Source organism: Betta splendens, chromosome 13, assembly GCF_900634795.4.
Source record: "Betta splendens chromosome 13, fBetSpl5.4, whole genome shotgun sequence".
Lineage (NCBI taxonomy): Eukaryota > Metazoa > Chordata > Actinopteri > Anabantiformes > Osphronemidae > Betta > Betta splendens.
Window position 1 is genome coordinate 3,984,922 of NC_040893.2, and position 21,112 is coordinate 4,006,033.

Genomic DNA, 21,112 nt, shown 5'->3' on the forward strand with positions numbered 1-21,112 from the left:
GGACATGGTTGGAATGTAGATGCGGCAGACTGACAGTCTTTTTGGGTGCAGGTCTTGGTTTCAATCTCCCACAGTAGAAAAATTTAAGAGTGGTAGGGAAGTATGATTAATGATATGATTAATGAACCAATTTTAAATGTTTCAGCCCTTGTAAAATAGAAAATTGTATAAAAATAAATTGTGTTTTTCATTTCACAGCCAACAAATCACACATTATTTCTGCAGGAGCACTTAGTGCTCACTAACATTCGCTAACAGATTTGTAAACAATGTTTAAAAAGAATAGGCCATGTACATTAATAATATTTTAAAACTAAAGAAAAACCTGCATAGCAAGATGAACCACAGAAACTGTGATAAAATGTGTCACATTACCCAGACTGAGCAAGCCAACAGTGTCTTTTTTGCTTTTAAATGTTATATTTATGTATTAATATAATGTTAGTAATGTTTTAATAAAAAAAAAATAACGAAGACAACACTGATCAAATACAAAAGTCACTCTCAGCTAAAATCTAAATGTCTCAATGGTTAAAAATTGGCTGATACATTATGTACATCATATCGTAAAATAACACAATGAATGAAGAAAGAATGAAGAAAGAAAATATGCTTTTTCACCTTCTCAAATGAACATAACATAAAGAAAACTTTTGTTTGGCTATTTAACAGAGAATGATTGAATAGATCATACATCCTGACAGAGTAAATTATTAAATATTATATACTGTATAGAGTAATAAAATACAGGATATCTACAAGTCATGTTTTTTGTAATTACATATGCCATAGATTTCCCTGATTATCTTAGCTGGTGGTCTTGATGTAGATACTTTGGCTACAGCATTCAGCATATACTGTTATGGTATGGATGTGACATCCATACCACACCAATTAGGTAAGTTGAGTATAAAACCACAATATAACTGATTCTGTGAAAAAAGTAAAAATACATTTTTTAAAACACCTTTTTTTCACTTTCAAACAGTGAACAGAGAGCTGCTGTATGGGTCTTTGTCGTCTTCTTCACCATCTCCCTTTTTGTCACCTAGAAGCTTAAAAAGCAGGTTTGATGATTCAGATTCTACTCTCTGATCTTCATCCAGGGAATGGTCTTGACGCTCAGGGTCCAACTGGCGCTCTGGAGGCTGGGGGAGCTCCAAGATCTGTGACTGAGGGTCTACAACCTGGGCTTCAAGCTGAGGAATCATGGTGGTCAAAGACATGGACAAGGGCATGTGCACTAGAGGTGAACCAGGCAGGGTAGCAGATCCAGCACCAAACTGGACACCTGTGCTGGGCATGGTAGATATGGTGGTGAGGGGCTGAGCCCAAGGAACATATGTTAACCCCGAGTCTTGAAGGTCCATCTGAGGAAGGGAGGCTGGTGCAGGTGCCACTGGTATGGTCTGCATGGAACAAGTAATAAAAATAAATAAGGCCATACCACTATTATACACAGAGAAACTAAAATCTTGTTTAAAGCCATCGTATCTAGGTTCACATTTTTTTTGCAAACTGAACCTTCCAAACTGCTCATACAGTTAAATTGGAATATTTGCTGTTGTTATTTAAACTTATTATGAAAACTGTCATAAAAGGCAGCTTTATAACATTAAAACTGTTTTAACTAACTTCATCAGTCATTGCATTGGTGGATTTCGGTGGTTGACATAAGAAAATAAGTAGCAACAAGCACGGCTCATCAACCAGGTGGCATATAGACACCGGAGCGACCAGATAGCAATAGATCCAGTTTCACCTCTGTACTCCAACAATAAATATTGCCTGTTCTGCAACCAGTCTCTAGGTCAGAGTCTACTCACTCCAGGAGAGTACCCTCCATGTGCAACAGTTTGGTACACAGTTACGTTTTAACATGTTTTGTTGCAATTTCAATGTTTTTCATCTTTCAAAATCAACAGTTAATTAAACATAAATGCAACATTGATAAAAAACCATAAATCAACATAGATGCAAAGTTGATTAAAAAAAACATAAATCAAAAAAATGCAAGGTTGCTAAAAAAACAATAATCAAAGTAAATGTAACGTTGATAATTGACCATAAATCAACGTAAACGTAACGTTGAAACTTTACCATAAATCAAAATAAACATAAGGTTGATAATTGACCATAAGTCAACATCATAACATAACATAAATCAGCGTCAATGTAATGTTGAATATTAACCATAATGCAACATTAAATAACGTTGCCCCATCAATGTTGATTCACCTTTTAAAATCTAAATATAAAGATTAAGGTTATTCAACCATAATTATATTGTTGCCTCAGTGTTGTCTCAACGTTGAAATTCCTGCTGGGACAGTACATATTAAGAAATACCCACCACTGCACAAGCAAAATAGGAAACGTACATAGACTTTATTTCTAATGTAGGGGCCTCACTATAGTAAAGTAACGAATCCTCAAGAGAGCTTGGTAACTTTAGCTGTAGAAATATAAAAAAGGGGGAGTTTGGCTCCAAATCTCTGCTTAGTAGGCTCCTTCTAATGTATGTGAAGTGTCTGCTAAACCCTACATTTTCACTGTGTTTTGCCTGATAAAACCTAAAATTTGTTGATTCAGTTAACGTCTACTCACCCCAAAATTAGTAAGCAGTGGTGTGTGAGTGTATGTCAACATGGTGTAACTGGGGCAAAGAGCCTGCATATACACATCAGCAGTCAGGGTTGGGGTGGTGGGGTAGGGCAGACTCTGAGCTGAGGCGTCCTGCTGGCTGTATTCAGATGAACACCAGGGAGTCATAGCAGACTGCAGCCCAGTGCTGGCAGTAGCAGTTGGAGCTTTCCATGCTGTGTACTGCACCCCTCCATCAGCAGCTACACATTCAGCTGGGGAGCTGCCGGTAACGTTAGAACTGAAGATGGCTGAATTTCAAAAAGAGTGGAGAGTGAGACTTTGACAACATGCAGAGACAGAGACATTTCTGTCAGGAATCCATTTGCTAAATGTGTCAGGTAACTCTCAGATGCAGATGCACAAGTACCTTGTGCATATGATGACTGGTGGTTCTGTGCAATCACATCCTACAAAAAAGAGTTATACAAACATAATATTATAATAATTATATAATTATAGTAAAACAATCATCACATGCTACTGTGAAAGTAGTGTGAAAGACCATGTTGTACTGTTGATATATAAATATGCAATATTTACACTTACACGTCAAGTCCAGGTGCAAGTCAATGTGTGTGTGTGTGTGTGTGTGTGTGCGTGTGTGCGTGCGTGCGTGCGTGCGTGTGTGTGTGTGTGTGTGTGTGTGTGTTTGTAGAATGTATTTTCCTACCAAAGTGAGGATATTTTGACAAAGTGAGGACATTTTGCCAGTCCTCACATCTTGAAGACCTGTTTGAGGGTTAGGATGTGATTTTAGGGCTGAGGTTGGAATAAGGTTCAAATTAGAGCAAGGGTTAGACATCTGACTTTAGTTGTGATGGTCATAGTTAGGGGCTAGGTAAGGCATTATGTCAATAGAGGTCCTCACTTCCATGTAATGTAATATGTAATGTACAGGTAAATACAAGGATGTGTGTGTGTGTGTGTGTGTGTGTGTGTGTGTGTGTGTGTGTGTGTGTGTGTGTGTGTGTGTGTAATACATAATTACAGTATACCTATGTGGACACAAATGTCCTTACAGTGTATTAAAAACAAAAACACACACTTGAAAGCTTCATTTAAATATTGTTAACAATTCAAACCCTCAGCACTTAAAAGACAGTTTCACATTTTTCAAAGTCAAAATGCAGTCTCAATTTTAACCACAACTGTTACACAGTGCTGCGATGTATCACACACTGAACACATTAAGACTACAAAGGCCAACAGATAAACTAAACGGCTGCTAAGCAGACAAACAAATTCCCTCACTTCGAAGTTACCTACTTTGAGATGGCCAGGCTGACTTAGAAGAAAGGAGGACCCAAATGTAATGACCCACCAAATATATAACTTCAATATTTATTAAAAATGTGAGACACAGAATACAAACAAGGTGGAACAACAAGAACTAACTGGGTAAAAATATTAACAAACACAAAAGCACTGCAAAGCAGGACCATATCTCCAAACACAAAATGTCAGGACTAAAGATAACACCTAGGACATCTTCATACAAATGAACAATATATATACAGTACTCACAGACAGACCTTGACATGTGTAACTCACGGGACAGACGAACACAGTAACAGCAAGTACTGTAACATCTGAACAAAGCCTGACGTGTAACTGAAACAAACCACAGTAACCCTGAACCAAAAACAGTGTAGTGAGGACGAAAGGCCTTAAATACAAACCAGGAAACCAAACAGGAAATGATGCAACACCTATAAAGAAGACAAAACTGAACAAAACTAAACGTGCCTCCGACAGGCTCGAGGGCCAAACGGTCACAGGATAGAGGTTATTTGGATTGTTGTTACAACGTGGTCAAAAGATAGAGCAGTCAACCACCAATCAAAGGATATTTTTTCTGAGTTAGTGCCCTTAGGGAAGACTCTGAACCCCAAGTTCAATCAATATGTGAGTGCCTGCGTGTGCGAATGGTCAAATGGGAATGCAGTGGTAAAAGCGATTTCTGCTCACCTCAGTGTCTGCTTAACGTGATACAATTATTGTCCTTTTTTGTCAGGTGTTGCAATCCATCCATCCATTTTCCATATCGCTTAATCCCATATGCGGGGTCGCGGGGGTGCTGGAGCCTATCCCAGCTGGCTATAGGCGAGAGGCAGGGTACACCCTGGACAGGTTACCAGCCTATCGCAGGGCAACACATAGACAAACAACCATTCACACACGCACTCACACCTACGGGCAATGAAGAGAGGCCAAGAGAGAGCCGGAGAACACGGAGAGAACCCATGTGGGGTACACGGAGAGAACATGCAAACTCCACACAGAAAGGCAACCGGCCGCCTCCGGGAATTGAACCCAGCATTCTCGCTGCGAGGCGACGGTGCTACCCACTGTACCGCCGTCAGGTGTTGCATTCCTGACAATTCCTCAAAAAACTGTAGTAGTAGCTGTTGTTGTTTGTCGTACAAAATCCCTTTGTGCCAGTGTTACAGTACATAAACTACTGTAGTTGTGTTAATGTCCAAGTCTATTGTCTCATTATATATGTTGTTTAATCCTGTTGTCTCATTTAGTTATCAGCCTCATCTTTAGCATCACTCTGTTGACATATGAATGAGGAACTCAGGACTTTAACCCATTTTCTGCAGTTGATTTGAGGTTATTTTGAGGTTTGTGTGTCCTTAGCAATGTGTAAATGTACATCGTGGTTTATTGGGTAAGGTAGTTAGGTAGAACTTTGTTTCCTGTTTTACAACAGGAAACAAAGTTTTCACTGTTAGAGTTTTACAACTCTAACAGTGAAAATTGTGATTCGCTGAGAATTATATTTAAATATATGTAATATGATCTTCCTTGACTCGCTGTTTTTGGACAAACATGACAACTGGGCATATTCCATCTGCTGGGGAGGATCCTGTGCCTGAAAGTTCCAGAACAGCTTATAATGGACCTTAGAGTGGGAATATTTTGCCAACTGTTGCTCCAAGGTCAAGAAGAAACCTTATCTCTAAGTGATGTTGAGTGTTGATATTTTAGGCCACGGGTGCCTGTCTACTGTTGGATAATGAGCTGTGAAGATGTTATCTCACAAAAACTGTCAATAAAAATATCACGTTAAAAAAAGAGTTGCTGTACTGAGTTGAATTATATTTTACAGATGTACTAAGTAAAGTGGCACAGAGTGTTTATTCATCTTTTGATCCTTCATTGTAAAATTAACTGACATTTATCTTGTTTCAATCTAATGCACTGAATTGTTCGGTTTTGTATGAATGTTACCTTGTAACCTAACTGTACTCCAAAGTGTGATCATGGACTAGTGGTACAGTTTATCTTGTTCCCCAACCAGCCCTGTATGGTCGTTATCGCTGGATTTTCCTAAATGCAGGAGACATCACTTGACATTATTATTCCTATTAAGTTTCACATGAAAATAAAAATTACATCTTTGTTTTGTGTACAAAGAGTGATCCATCATGCAAAGCAATGACTAAATAATATATAGTCATTGAAAGATGGGAGTGCATACTGTAAGTAAAATGGTATTTAGATGGTATGATGGCCCATGCAGATCACCAGTGTGCAGTGCAGAGCTGTTTGTGTAACAAAAGTGCAAAGGGGAAAAACAGGTGAAATGACAGTGGTTACAGTTTGTCAGTGTTCATGTATTGCTTGCCATAAGCAGAAGTGAGCTGTCTGCTGCCTGCTGTCAGACACTAGGACATGTGCCTGTCAGGTGCCAGAAGAACCTGAAGACATACTTAAGTTGGATAGTTTTACAATTCAGCAAGTGCTATGAGTGAAAGGTTACACATATTTAGATCATTTAAAAACTACTTGAATTGTAAAATGACATTTAAAGAAGAAGGTTTGATGAGTATTATTCCTGACATCAGTTATCTTGTTGTTACATGTTATAAGTGCTAAGTGGACAAGTTGAATTGTGAACTGAGGTAGATTTGCAGACACCAGGATGTCAAACCAAATCTCTCTGGTTGAATAGTAATCTCTTGTACCCAGTGTTATGCCATCAGAATTCTCAAATCTGCCATAGCAATGCAGCTTCCATTCACATTCCAGATTTACAGTAGCTACACATAAGTTCATGGAAACTTTGCCACCAAAACAATTCATAAGGCTGTAGAGTCAGAGCTCAATCAGCAAAACTATAAAATGACCTGTATGCTGTAAAGAGAACTAGACATTAACTTAATTCTGAAAAATGTATTAAATGTATTGTTTTGCTTGTTTAAAATTTTGCAGGTTGCTGTTTATCTAAACATCTAAACAAATAAATATAAAATAAAAGGAGAAAAGTTAACCTTGTCCAAAGCTAAAGCTGCTTATTGTTAATTGTTCTCTTATTATACATTAAAGTGTTTTTAAGGACTTTTGTGTGTCTGCATGTGTTTTTTTTATGTCTCACCTTGACCCGGTCTGGTAGATGTAATGCATAGTAGGTGGGAGGGCACTTTGGAAAGACTGCAAGTTATTTTGCATAGGGCTGTGTGCCCAGCCCTGGAGGCATGCATGCAATGGTTGTAACTGCCACAGAAAACACCTGGATTATATAAGGACAAAATCCCCCCTTGGCTTTGGAATAGCCCCTGGGTCACCACTACTAACATCCTTATGGTTCTGCAAGAGTTTTTTGTTTTTGCTCCTGCTTTTTTTTTAATTGTATTACCCTTTCTGTAAATTATGCACCATGACACATACAGTACAGGTGAGCCATGGTGCAGCTTCTGTTCAGCACATTTTGCACAAGTTTTCATCATTAAACAGTTGTACAACAGCTTATCTATCTCTATTCTCTATCTTTATTCATCTGCATTAATTATTATTATTTAATAATGTAATAATAATAATTTAATAATGTAATGTCAGTATGTGTTATTGTATGCCTCAAGAACCTTACAGCAACTAAGAAGTAGAACATTACTACTTTTATGAAAATTTATAAGAATTTTTTAAATGTAAAAAATATGCAAAAAGAAGTGTGTTATAAAAAGCTAAATGTTGATATGTTGTGTCACAGTGTCCTTACTGCAGGGGGAGCTTTTTTGGAGGTGTGTGGCTCCAGACTCCTCTTCTTCCTCAACAGCTCTTTGACTGGATCCCTGACTCGAACACCCTGATACGGTCTGGATCGAGCTAGTGTTGATGGTGACGCTAGAAAAGCAATAACACACACACAAAAGAAGTAAATAAACATGACCTAACGTGCCTTTGGTTGTCTTGTCCTACTCTCCAGAAGGAATAGGAAAAGTTAATAAATATACATATGACATGTCTGTCTCTATATGTAGCCCTGAGATAAACTGGCAGCTTATCCAGGTTGTAACCTGCCTCTCACCTGATTGTAATCAGAGATAAGCTGCCTGACTAGTGAGCATGTCGATTACTAGAACTAGATATGATTCATGATTATTAGAAAGAAGAGAGGTGCATAGAATTAATAGGAAGAAAGAATATCATTGTAACCAGGGAAACATCCTAACCCTGTGTTTTATTGAGCAAACTGACAACCTTTTAAAATAACCTTTATTAGAATATGGCAGGGTAATAACACAAAGCAGACCCACCAAGGCTGGAGACTGAAGAATACTGGAAGACTGGAAGGACATGAAATAGTCATCACATAACAGCAATGCCAAGTGGCTGGTGGACCTGAGAGCAGACCACAGCAACCTTCCTGTACAACATCCAGTAACCATTACAATGGCAGACATCCAAGAGAAGGTCCGAGGTATGATGAACTGGACGGCACTAGGGCCTGACATGATCCATGCCTACTGGTTGAAGAAGCTAACATCACTCCATGAGCGTCTGGTGGCACAAATGAACAAGCTAATACTGGATGGAACTTACCCTGAATGGTTAACAGAAGGCCTAACTGTCCTGATCCTGAAGGACCCCCAGAAGGGAGAAGCCATCCAAATCCTGCCCAATAACCTGCTTCTGCACAACATGGAAGCTCCTGTCAGGCATCATAGCAGCCAAGATGAGCAGACACATGGACCAATACATAAGCAGTGCCCTGAAAGGAATTGGTAGTAACAGCAGGTAGGCAAAACACCGGCTACTGATAAAAAAAGCAGTCTCCCGACACTGTAAGACCAGACATACCAACCTAAGCACTGCCTGGATTGACTACAAGAAATCCTATGACGCAATGCCTCACACATGGATCATGGATTGCTTGAAACTATACAAGATCAATAGGACCCTAAAAACCTTCATCCAGAACTCAATTGGAAAGTGGAAAACAACCCTAAAGGCCAACTTCAAGCTGATTGCCTAAGTCACTGTCAGGTGCGGCGTATACCAGGGAGATGCTCTGTCCCCGTTGCTGTTCTGCAAAGGCCTGAACCTCCTCAACCAGATGATCACCAAGATGGTTATGAATACCAGCTATGGAATAGCACAATCATCATCCACCTTCTCTACATGGGTGATATCAAGCTGTATGTGAAGAGCGAGCCAGATATATATATACAAGATATGACTCGCTGACACATACCAGGTTATACAGCCAAGATATTGGAATGTCATTCAGATTGGATAAGTGTGGACTGGTGGTAGCAAGGGGAGGAAAGGAAGTCAGGACTGAGGGGATAGAACTATCAGAGGGCAAGATAGCAGATGTGAAGGTTAGCTACAAATACCTTGGAATCCCACAGGCAAATGGTAACCATGGAGAGGTTGCAATGAAAACAGCAACCACTAAGTACCTCCAAAGGGTAAGGCAAGTACTGAGAAGTCAGCTGAATTGGAAGAACTAAGTCCAGGCAATCAACACCTACGCTCTCTCAGGCATCAAGTATCCTTGCTCCTTAAAATGCATGAAAGGTTTCATCCCAAATTCAGGACCCTGAGACTGTAGACCAAGCAGAAGGAAGGAGGCCAAGGATTAGTGAGTGTCAAAACCACTATCCAGGATGAAACAACTAAGCTCCATGGAAAATGGCCCCAACAGATGACGTGCTTATTGAATACCTTAATACCTACCACCGGCAGATAGAAGAAGTGCCTGATATCGAAAAATCCTACCAGTGGCTGGACAAAGCTGGACTGAAAGACAGCACGGAGGCACTAATCCTAGCAGCACAGGAGCAGGCTCTGAATACCAGATCAATAGAGACTGGGATCTACTATACCAGTCAGGACCCCAGGTGCAGGCTGTGCAAAGATGCCCCTGAAATCCAGCACGTACATGTACAGTAACAGTGGGATGCAGGATGCTAGCAGGCAGGGCATACATGAAACACTATAACCAAGTGGCTTGTATAGTGTACAGGAACATCTGATGTTGTTCCCAGGAACAACATCTTAGACCTCTGTGTAGTCCTAGGAAAAGATACTGTGCAGGACCATCAAGGACCCCTCAAGGCTCCCAGGGACTTAAGTTTGTAGGAAAAAGACCGCTCCAAGGAAGGGGCGAGTGGGAGAGTGGGGATTTTTTTATACATAATAAATATATATTTTACACACACACACACACACACACACACACACACACACACACACACACACACACACACACACACACACACACACACACACACACACACACACACACACACACCATATACCACTCTATTCTCACCCTCCCCGGGTCTCGTGGTCTCATCCACTTTCCAAGCTTGGGTCCTCTACCAGAGACAAGGGAGCTTGAGGGTTATGCGCAGTATCCTTGCTGTCCTAGGACTGCACTTTTCTGGACTGAGATGTATTTCCAGGGATCTGTTGTAACCACTCCTCCAGTTTGGGGGTCACTGCCCCCAGTGCTCCGATCACCACAGGCACCACTGTGGCCTTCACCTTCCAAGCCTTCCAAGTCTTCTCTGAGCCTTTGGTATTTCTCTAGTTTCTCATGTTCCTTTTTCCTGATGTTGCCATCGCTTGGTATTGCCACCTCCACCACTACGGCTTTCCTCTGCACTTTGTCCATCACCACAATGTCTGGTAGGTTTGCCATTACCATTCTGTCTGTCTGTATCTGGAAGTCCCACAGGATCTTAGCTCGCTGGTTCTCTACCACCTTGGGAGGTGTTTCCCACTTTGACCTTGGGGTTTCCAGTCCATACTCCACACAGATGTTCCTGTATACTATGCCAGCCACTTGGTAATGGCGTTCCATGTATGCTTTACCTGGCAGCATCTTACACCCTGCAGTTAAGTGCTGGATCATCTTAGGGGCCTCTTTGCACAGTCTACACCTTGGGTCTTGTCTGGTGTGGTAGATCTGGGCCTCTATGGCTCTGCTGCTCATGGCCTGCTCCTGTGCAGCCAGGATGAGTGCCTCTGTGCTGTCCTTCAGCCCAGCCCTTTCAAGCCATTGGTAGGATTTGTTGAGATCAGCCACTTCAGTTATGTTCCGGTGGTACATCCCGTGTAAGGGCTTGTCCTCCCATGATGGTCCCTCTTCCAGCATCTCATCCTCTGTTCTTCACTGCCTGAGACATTCACTCAGCATGTCATCTGTCGGGGCCTTATCCTTGATGTACTTAAAATCTTGGATGTTTCATCCCGGATAGTGGCTCTCACGCTTACTAGGCCTCGGCCTCCATCCTTGCGGCTAGCGTACAGTCTCAGGGTGCTGGATTTGCATGGTGAGGAGCTTTTGTGTCTTAACATCTGTGGTCTGTATCTCTATCTAATCTTGGATGTTTCATCCCAGATAGTGGCTCTCACGCTCACTAGGCCTCGGCCTCCTTTCTTGTGGCTAGCGTACAGTCTCAGGGTGCTGGATTTGCATGGTGAGGAGCTTTCGTGTCTTAACATCTGTGGTCTGTAGCTCTTCCTTTGGCCACCTTATTATTCCCGCAGGGTTTCTGATCACTGGAAGGGCGTAGCGGTTTGTTGCCCGGGATTTGTTCTTGCCATTGAGCTGGCTTCTTAGGACTTGCCTTACTCGTTGGAGGTATTTGACTGTTGCCGCGTTCCTTGTTGCCTGTTCAAGGTTGCTGTTCGCCTGTGGTATTCCAAGGTACTTGTAGTTGTCTGCAATGTCTGCTATTGTTCCTTCTGGGAGTGAGACTCCTTCTGTGTGGATTACCTTGGATTACCACAACCTCATCGAGTTTGCAATGAAGGCCCTTAGAGTTCTATTGATGTTGTACAGCTCCAAGCATTCAGTGATCCATGTCTGTGACATTGAGTCATAGGCTTTCTTGTAGTCGATCCAGGCTGTGCACAGGTTGGTGCGTCGCACTCTGCATTCTTCGGCGACTGTTCTGTCTACCAGGAGTTGGTGTTTGGCTCCTCTGGTATCCTTAACAATGCCCTTCTGTGCTTGCTCATGTATTGACCCATGTGCCCACTTATCTTAGCTGCGATGATGCCTGATATGAGCTTCCGAGTTGTGGAGAGACAGGTTATTGGCCGGTAGTTGGATGGGACTGTGCCCTTTGAAAGATCCTTCATTATCAGGATCGTTCGCCCTTCAGTTAGCCATTCAGGGTGAGTCCCATCCCTTAGCAGCTGGTTCATTTGTGCTACCAGGCGCTCATGGATTGCAGTGAGCTTCTTTAGCCAGTAGGCATGGATCATGTCAGGGCCGGGTGCTGTCCAGGTTTTCATACCTGAGACTCTTTGTTGGATGTCTGCCACTGTGATAGTCACTGCATTCTGTTCAGGGAGGTTGCTGTGGTCGTCCCTCAGGTCCACCAGCCACTGTGCATCACTGTTGTGTGACGCCTCCCTTTCCCATATACCTTTCCCAGTACTGTTCAGTTTCCAGCCTTGGTGGGTCTGCTCTGCTGTTATTACCCTGCTATTGAGAGTACATTTCGCAGGTTGTGTTGCAAACAGCCGGTTTATTCGTCTGGCTTCATTATCTCTGGTGTATCTCTTTAGGCGGCTGGCCAAGGCTTGTAGCCTTTGCTTGGCAGTTTCGAGTGCTTCAGGTAGGGACATCTGGCTGTACCTCTTGGGCATCGGTCTTATCATTGCACCTCTCTGGGCCTCTGTCATTTGTCTCACTTCCCTTCGAGCTACCTTGATTTTTTGCCTCCAACCTTCGTTTCCATGGTGGGTATTGTTTCTCATGGCTCCCATGGTTGCTTTTACAGCTAAGCACCTCTAGGATCACTGATGCTGAAGCATATATCAGCTCATTGGTTTCTGTGATTGTTGTGGTAGGGATCGCTCTCAGTGCTGCATTCACATCTTCCATGAAACTTTCTGATGGTACTTCACTTGTAGTTGTCTTCAGGGTTGCCTGCTCAATCTCGTCATGATCTTATCTTTCAGGTCAGTCGCTGAAAGATGCGTATCTGTGCTTATTGGGGCTTCGTACCCAATTTCCGGTTGGGGAGATGGTGAAATCTCCCCTCTGACCTGACCTGGTGTCCTGGTTCCCCCTTGTCATTTGTGTTGTAAGTTGTGATAGCAGTTGCCGTTTGTGGATGTTGGAACACTGAGCTACTAGTTGCTTCGCCGTCAGCCTTGCCAGGCGCGCAAGGATTGTAAACATGGATATGTATATATGTGTGTGTGTGTGTGTGTGTGTGTGTTTGTGTGTGTGTGTGTGTGTGTGTGTGTGTGTGTGTGTGTGTGTGTGTGTGTGTGTGTGTGTGTGTGTGTGTGTGTCGGTTGTCAAATTAATCCAAATAATAAAGAACAAACAAACTAAACCGAAACCTAACCTCCCATTAATTGATGTGAATAGTGATTTACTCAAATTAACCCCTTCCTGAATAAAATCGTGGATTTTGTTCAGGCACACCTTTTGGCAGAGACCATCCACCACCACCAGCCTAGTGTAAAGTGTCTTGCTCAAACACATACCTGGTGGGATCAAATTGGTAACCCTCTGCTTCCCAGGATGACGCTCTACCGATTAAGCTACCAGGCCACCAGGTATCTATCTGTATACTAGGGTGGTAAATGAATGTTGTGAAATAAAATTTTTTAACAACTTATGGGCTCCAGTTTAATACTGAATTGCTAGTGTGCTAAAATAGTTCACTTAGCCTACCTCCATTAATCCTGTTAATCTCGAAACTCTAGTTTGAATAGTACAATAATTTTGTCAGCAAAGTATTTATTCAAAGTCCGGGTGAAATTTAACAGTGCATGAAAAGATTTCACAACACTCCTACCAATTAACAGGTAATTTTTGGCACACAATTAAAAAAACAGCTTTGTGAATTCCTAGAAGCTGACTAAAGGTGTGTGTGAAGTTTGGTGAACCTTGGGTGTGGTGTGTATCATAAGTGATTAATATCAGCAATCACAGAACATTCGTTGCAAGTGAATTTTATAAATTACATATTATTATACATTTAAGTGCTCAGGGAAGATGTAGACATGCATGGTGTTGATAAAATGACTAAAGGTCATTAAACTTGATTTTCAATGATTTCTAATACTAAATTATTGAGTGGAAAACGAGAACCCATCTGTCTGAGATGTCTTAGAACTTGAGTTGCAAAAAAAGAAAACCATAATAAAAGACACTGATGTAAAGATACCAATAATACTACAGAAGTTATCTCTGAGATGAATTAAAGACATGCTGATGTGCATTGCTTAGTTTGAAACAATGACACACACACACACACACACACACACACACACACACACACACACACACACACACACACACACACACACACACACACACGGACAAACTATCACCATGGTACATGCACAGGGAAAACATAAAAGAGGAAGCTCCACAGCTGTGCAGTATTTTACTGTGGCAGATGCCTGCCACCATTTTGCATATCAAGATTACAGCCTCAATACCAACACGCAGCCATTTTTTCCCCAAATTACAGCCTTCCTCTTTTCAAAAGGTTTGACAGAGCGACACAATAGTGACCCTCACAAATTTCAGTTTAGAAAACTGATATTGATATTAACTGATGGACTTCCAAAATTTGCTAATTTAAGTTAGTGTTTTAAGTTGCATCTTATGGCTGTAGAATTACTAAATGCACTAATAATGTAGTTTGTATAAAATATAAATTAATTATATTTTTTAAATTCATAAATTACAATTGCAATAACAAAATCATAATTTTCAAAACATTCAGGCAAAGTTTTATTTCTACAATATGCTTTGCTCAAGCCTCTAAGTTTAGCGTTTCAAACGCTCTATATGAGGAAGGGTAACGATACTTGTCAGAGTACAAAAATCTAGTTTTAAATTAGAATGAATTCCACTGCCACTCTTTTACCTCTTTTGCTTAAGTCAAAAACTTTATCAGGCAACATTATAGACTGTCTAGCAAAAGTGCAACCAACAGTGGAATGTAAATAAAAAACCTAGAAGTTTTGTACTTACATTTTTCCCAGTGCATGCTGCCTATCTTGCTAATATCTTGTAGTTACACTGAAGAAAATCAAAGTGGTGGCTTGTCTGACGGACTTTATAACAGCCTGAAGCCAGCAATCCCCCTGAGATGCTGCAGCTTCTCCAACCACAAATATATTCAGTTTCACTGTTGATGGTGTTTAAGTTGCATCTCTACTGCACAATAAAAACAATACCTACCAGATTTGAAAATAACGACTTTATTAATTGCTGTTGCTTTAAGTGTATCTTTAATCAAACACCATTAAGTTGAAATGTTGTACTCATAATAATATCTATAAATACTCAAAGCTTTAGTGGCTGAAAGCTATACAGTAATACATTAACTGCTATTGGGGAAACTATGACTTCCAGCAAAAGCAACAGCAGGTGAGTTGTACTTTGGAAAGTTTGGAAGAAACATGTGGTGCCAAAACCTCAGCCTATGTCACTTTCGGCCTACTGTATAGTATGTCATATTCATGTGTTTAAAGTATAAGAGAAAAAGTTAATTAGGTAAAAGGCATTGCTAAAGCTAATGCCCAAGACTACATTAGCTAAAAAACACATGAGCTGAGTATGATCCATTGTTTTAGCCTTTTTATTGGCCACTGCTTGTATATCTAAATTAGTGCCTTGCAACGTGTGCACTCAATTTCATCGTCTCCCCAATAAATCTGATTTTTGCACAGCACACAGAGCATCCATCACAGGGACCACCTGCACATACAGTATATGCATTATGTATACAGCAGCTGTGTATTCTTAAATTCCTTTGCTCCATCATTATTGTGGAATTTTAAATTAGCTACTCTGTATAGACAGATATGGCTAATCTAAGTTTGCTTAATGCTAATGCTGCTGCATAGCTGATGAAGGTTAAAAAGGGCCTTTATTATACAAAATCTACCTTTTAATATACCTGAGTTACCCAAGACTGACTTTTACATATCTTGGCCTTACCAGGATGACAGCAAGGACGCTGTGAACGGATCTGACCTCCCCTAAGTCTACAATATGCACTATATGTGCAATATGTCCTGCAAAGAAATGGGGGGTCTCATTTGCATACTAAGTAACACACTCTATAAACAGCTTGTTTTGTCAGGGAGATAGACTTGAAGTCAATTTAATCAAATGTTTTTGACACCTTATCGAGACATCCAGGTCTAATATTCTTTAGCCTGAAAAAGCATTATAGGGTATCATTAAGCCAGACCATTTCTATATACTGTAAAAGCCAAATTTGCAGGATACAGTATGAACCAAAACAAAAATGAACCATGTGCAAGACATCTCTGAAGACATTTGTCATATACAGTATTGTGTTTTTATGGGTTAAATTCAGCATAATACCTATAACTGCCTTCTAGTAGGCTTTTCATGTAAACACGATACTGTATTTTTGAGAATTTGTATAGTATAGCAAAAATGTAATACCACTACACGTAATACAAACTCCTCCTTGAACCGCCGCCTTATCGTGGTGGAGGAGTTTGTGTGCCCAAATGACCCCGGGAGCTATGTTGTCGGGGGCTAAATGCCCCTGGTAGGGTCTCCCAAGGCAAACAGGTCCTGGGCGACGGGCCAGACTAAGAGCGGTTCATGAACCCCCTATGAAAGGCAGAAGACCAAGGCCAGAGACGTCGCCCGGTATGGCGCAGCCGGGGCCCCACCCTGGAGCCAGGCCCGGGGTTGGGGCTCGTATGCGAGCGCCTGGTGGCCGGGCCTATTCCCACGGGGCCCAGCCGGGCACAGCCCAAAAGAGTGACGTGGGGCCATCCTCAAGTGGACCCACCATCCGTAGGGGGCCGGTGCAAAGTGGATTAGGCAGCGGTCGAAGGCGGGAGCCTAGGCGACCCAATCCCTGGATAACCAATCTGGCTATTGGGACATGGAATGTCACGTCACTGGGGGGAAAGGAGGCTGAGCTTGTGCAGGAGGTCGAGCGGTACCGGCTAGAAATAGTCGGGCTCACCTCCACACAGAGCCTGGGCTCTGGAACCAAACTCCTTGAGAGGGTCTGGACCCTCTTCTACTCTGGAGTTGCCTGTGGTGAGAGGCGGCGGGCTGGTGTGGGCTTGCTCATAGCTCCCCAGCTTAGTCGCCATGTGTTGGAGTTTTCCCCGGTGGATGAGAGGCTTCCCTGCGCCTTCGGGTGGGGGATAGGTCACTCACTGTAGTTTGTGCTTATGGGCCAAATGGTAGTGTGGAGTACCTGGCCTTCTTGGGGTCTCTGGAGGGAGTGTTGGAAAGTGCTCCAACTGGGGACCCCATCATTCTTTTAGGAGATTTTAATGCCCACATAGGTAACGACAGTGATACCTGGAGAGGCGTGATTGGGAGGAACGGCCTCCCTGATCTGAATCCGAATGGTGTTATGTTATTGGACTTCTGTGCTAGGCACAGTTTGGCCATAACAAACACCATGTTCGAACATAAGGGTGTCCATCGGTGCACATGGCTCCAGGACACCCTAGGCCGGAGGTCGATGATAGACTGTGTAGTCGTTTTATGCAGGGTCTCCGGTGCCTGTCATGGTGGTAATCCCCGAACCCAGTGGTGGACACCGGAGGTAAGGGCCGCCATCAAGCTAAAGAAGGAGTCCTACCAGGTATGGTTGACCTGTGGGACTCCTGAGGCAGCTGATGGGTACCGGCAGGCCAAGCGTGCTGCAGCCCGTGCCGTTGGGGAGGCAAAAACTCGGGCCTGGGAGGAGTTCGGGGAGGCCATGGAGGAGGACTATCGCTCGACCTCAAAGAGATTCTGGCAAACTGTTCGGCGCCTCAGGAGGGGGAAGCATTTCTTTACCAACTCTGTTTTCAGTGGAGGTGGGGAGCTGTTGACCTCAACTGGGGATGTTATTTGGTTTTGGAAGGAGTACTTTGTGGATCTCCTCAACCCTTTCGACATGCCTTCTGCTGAGGAAGCAAAGGCAGGGGACTCAGAGGCGGACTCGCCCATCACCCAGGCTGAGGTCACTGAGGTAGTTAGTAAGCTCCTCGGTGGCAGAGCAGCGGGGGTGGATGAGATCTGTTCTGAGTACCTAAAGTCTCTGGATGTTGTGGGGCTGTCTTGGGTGACACGCCTCTGCAACATCGTGTGGACGAGGGGGACAGTTCCTCTGGACTGCACAACCGTGGTAGTTGTCCCTCTTCACAAAAAGGGGGACAGGATAACCAACTATAGGGGGGATCACACTTCTCAGCCTCCCTAGGAAAGTCTATGCCAGGGTACTGGAGAGGAGAATTCGGCCGATAGTTGAACCTCGGATACAGAAGGAACAATGTGGTTTTCGGCCTGGTCGTGGAACGCTGGACCAGCTTTATACCCTCAGCAGGGTGCTTGAGGGTTTGTGGGAGTTTGCCCAACCAGTCTACATGTGCTTTGTGGATCTGGAGAAGGCATTTGACCGCGTCCCTCGTGACATCCTGTGGGGGGTGCTCCAGGAGTATGGAGTCCAGGGCTCTTTGCTAAGGGCTGTTCGGTCTCTGTACAACCAGAGCAGGAGCTTGGTTTGCATTGCCAGCAATAAGTGAGACCTGTTCCCGGTGCATGTTGGACTTCGGCAGGGCTGCCCTTTGTCATCGGTTCTGTTCATTATTTTTATGGACAGAATTTTTAGGCGCTGCCAGGGGCCGGAGGAGGTCTGGTTTGGGGACCACAGGATAGCATCTCTGCTTTTTGCAGATGATGTTGTCCTGTTGGCTTCATCAGGCCAGGACCTCCAGCGTGCGCTGGTACGGTTTGCAGCTGAGTGTGAAGCGGCTGGGATGAGAATCAGTTCCTCCAAATCTGAGGCAATGGTTCTCGACCGGAAAAAGGTGGTTTGCTCTCTCCAGGTTGGAGGCGAGTTCCTGCCCCAAGTGGAGGAGTTTAAGTATCTTGGGGTCTTGTTCACGAGTGAGGGAAGGAAGGAGTGTGAGTTTGACAGACGGATCGGTGCGGCGGCTGCAGTAATGCGGTCGGTGTATTGGTCCGTCGTGGTGAAGAGGGAGCTGAGCCAAAAGGCAAAGCTCTCAATTTACCGGTCAATCTACGTTCCTACCCTCACCTATGGTCATGAGCTTTGGGTCATGACCGAAAGGGCAAGGTCATGGATACAAGCGGCTGAAATGAGCTTCCTCCGCAGGGTGGCTGGGCGCTCCCTTAGAGATAAGGTGAGGAGCTCTGTCGTGCACGATCCAGATTCAGATGTGGGCGGGGTTTGCGCGCACTGTTTGAGGTGATTGAGTTCGCGTCTCTGATCTGAGACCAGCGCTGTTTGAGGGTAGGGATGGAGTCTACTTGCCCATTCATGAATATTCAGTTTTACACTTGGCCAACATTTAACATTTACATTTAACATTTAACATTTAACATTTAACATTTAACATTTACAATTAACATTTAGCATTTAACATTTACATTTAACATTTACATTTAACATTTACATTTAACATTTAACATTTAACATTTAACATTTACATTTAGACTTTTGTACATTTAACTAAATGTGAGAAAACATGTTGTGTCATTTAGTTAAATGTGAGAAAACTAGTTATAGGTGCTCCTTTTACATTTGGCACCCCATATGATAGGAGTCTCAATTTCTATCTCTCAGCATTGCGTAATACTGCTGATAAAGACTCCAAAAGCCTTAACAGGATAAACTCTTACGAGATTGTGAAGTTGTGTATGATGACCTGACACTTTTGTCAAAGATTAGAAGAAATTAACTTGTTAAATGAATGGGATTGTTTGGACGTTTTTGTACAATGTCCGCAATCCGTGAAGTAAGGAGGAGTAACATGAGCCCGATGTGGGGGAAATATGAACTCTTCAGCGAGATTTGTGTGGCATCAGTGTTTGCGCTTACCTGTTTGGACATGTGTATACTGAGTTAGTCCAGTTAATTTGTAATCACACATTCTTGATAAGTGACTTTAACCTGTTATTTATTATTAACTTTTTTAACAAAGTATCTCAACAGGAAATATAGAGGTGAGTCAACATTAATATGCTGATTAAAATTGGCTTGTTTGTAAATCACAGAAAATGCCAACAATGTATAGAGTGACTCAGTTTCATATGCTGTCACAGTCTGATGCACAGTTGCATAAAACAGATAAATAAAATATACTTGTTATACTGTATACTTGGTCTTTAACACATTATTATTTATTATTGGTGCCCTAAATGTTCCTGTCTACAAGATGTTACCCAAAAAGACAAATAAATATAAGGCTTGGCATCACAAAACTATCTGATATGTAGTGTACATTCCTAACTTATCCTGGTGATGACCACACTAAGAAGAAGTAACTAAAACTGTTTTGTCAGTAATAGCACAATGTTAGTATTCTTGCAGCAAAAATCTCCTGGTTTCAATACAATGGGTTGCTAAATGGCTTTGTCTCTCTCTGTTATGGTTTGTGCCTTCAGGCTGCGGGTGGTCATCTGTGGTGTTTGGTCCCAGTGTTTGTGTTATTCATGTTGTCCCAGCCATGTGATGTCACTTCCTGCTTTGTTCCATATTGTAGTTGGGGTAATCATCTTCACCTGTGTTTTAAGTTCCTTATGCCCTACGTTGTGTTCTGTCATTTGTCGGTTTGTCATTAAATGTTACATGGATGTCACCTGTTGCTTTGGCCTTGTTGTTCTGTCTAGTCTCGTCCAGGTTCTGTCTAGTCTCGTCCAGGTTTGTTTTACCCTGCTGGTGCAGTTATTTTCAGTCCCTGTTTAATGTTGGATTCAGGGTTAGACTTATTCATTCTCCTGCTTAGCAGCACTTTAAGTTAGTTATGGCTTCTTTTTTCACTTTAGTTCATGTTAATATTTCGTTGTTTAATACAGTAAAGCATTCTATTGTTAAATTGTACACGTGTGTGGGTTGTTGCATTTGGGTCCTCCTTTCCCACACAGTTTATAGGCCTTAGTGGCCTGGTCCCCGCTCAAGGTGAGCGTTTCGAGTCTAGTTCGTCCCATATTTGTAACAGTCTCTATATGTGACCCAGCGATGGACTGCCAAAAAATGGACAAGTAGGACAGGCCAGTAGGGGGTGAGTCTGATATCATTGTTCTTTTTTTACAGCATTAATTAATGACATTTATCACACTTATCACAAAATAGCATCAACTAACTAACCTTTCTAACTAATCTTGGCAGCCTATTCACTTGTCACCATGACGACAAAACAGGTTCAGTTAATAGAAACAAGT

General features: G+C 42.5%; 1 protein-coding gene across 1 annotated transcript; it reads right to left on the reverse strand.

The window, feature by feature from the left end:
- Positions 1–396: 396 nt before the first annotated feature.
- On the reverse strand, positions 397–15,007 carry LOC114868392 (POU domain class 2-associating factor 1). The gene is made up of 5 exons (XM_029171924.3): positions 14,903–15,007; positions 7,652–7,776; positions 3,014–3,053; positions 2,608–2,894; positions 397–1,409 (listed from the first exon to the last, which is right to left on the reverse strand). The coding sequence occupies exons 1-5, from the start codon at positions 14,916–14,918 to the stop codon at positions 981–983; spliced, it is 897 nt and encodes a 298-aa protein (XP_029027757.1). The 5' UTR covers positions 14,919–15,007; the 3' UTR covers positions 397–980.
- Positions 15,008–21,112: the final 6,105 nt, after the last annotated feature.

Coding starts and splice junctions, on each gene's coding strand:
- LOC114868392 (XM_029171924.3), bottom strand. Junction 3,054..7,651: donor CCAAAAAAGCTCCCCCTGCA/GTAAGGACACTG, acceptor TCTTTTTTGTAG/GATGTGATTGCACAGAACCA. Junction 2,895..3,013: donor CCAGTCATCATATGCACAAG/GTACTTGTGCAT, acceptor TTTGAAATTCAG/CCATCTTCAGTTCTAACGTT.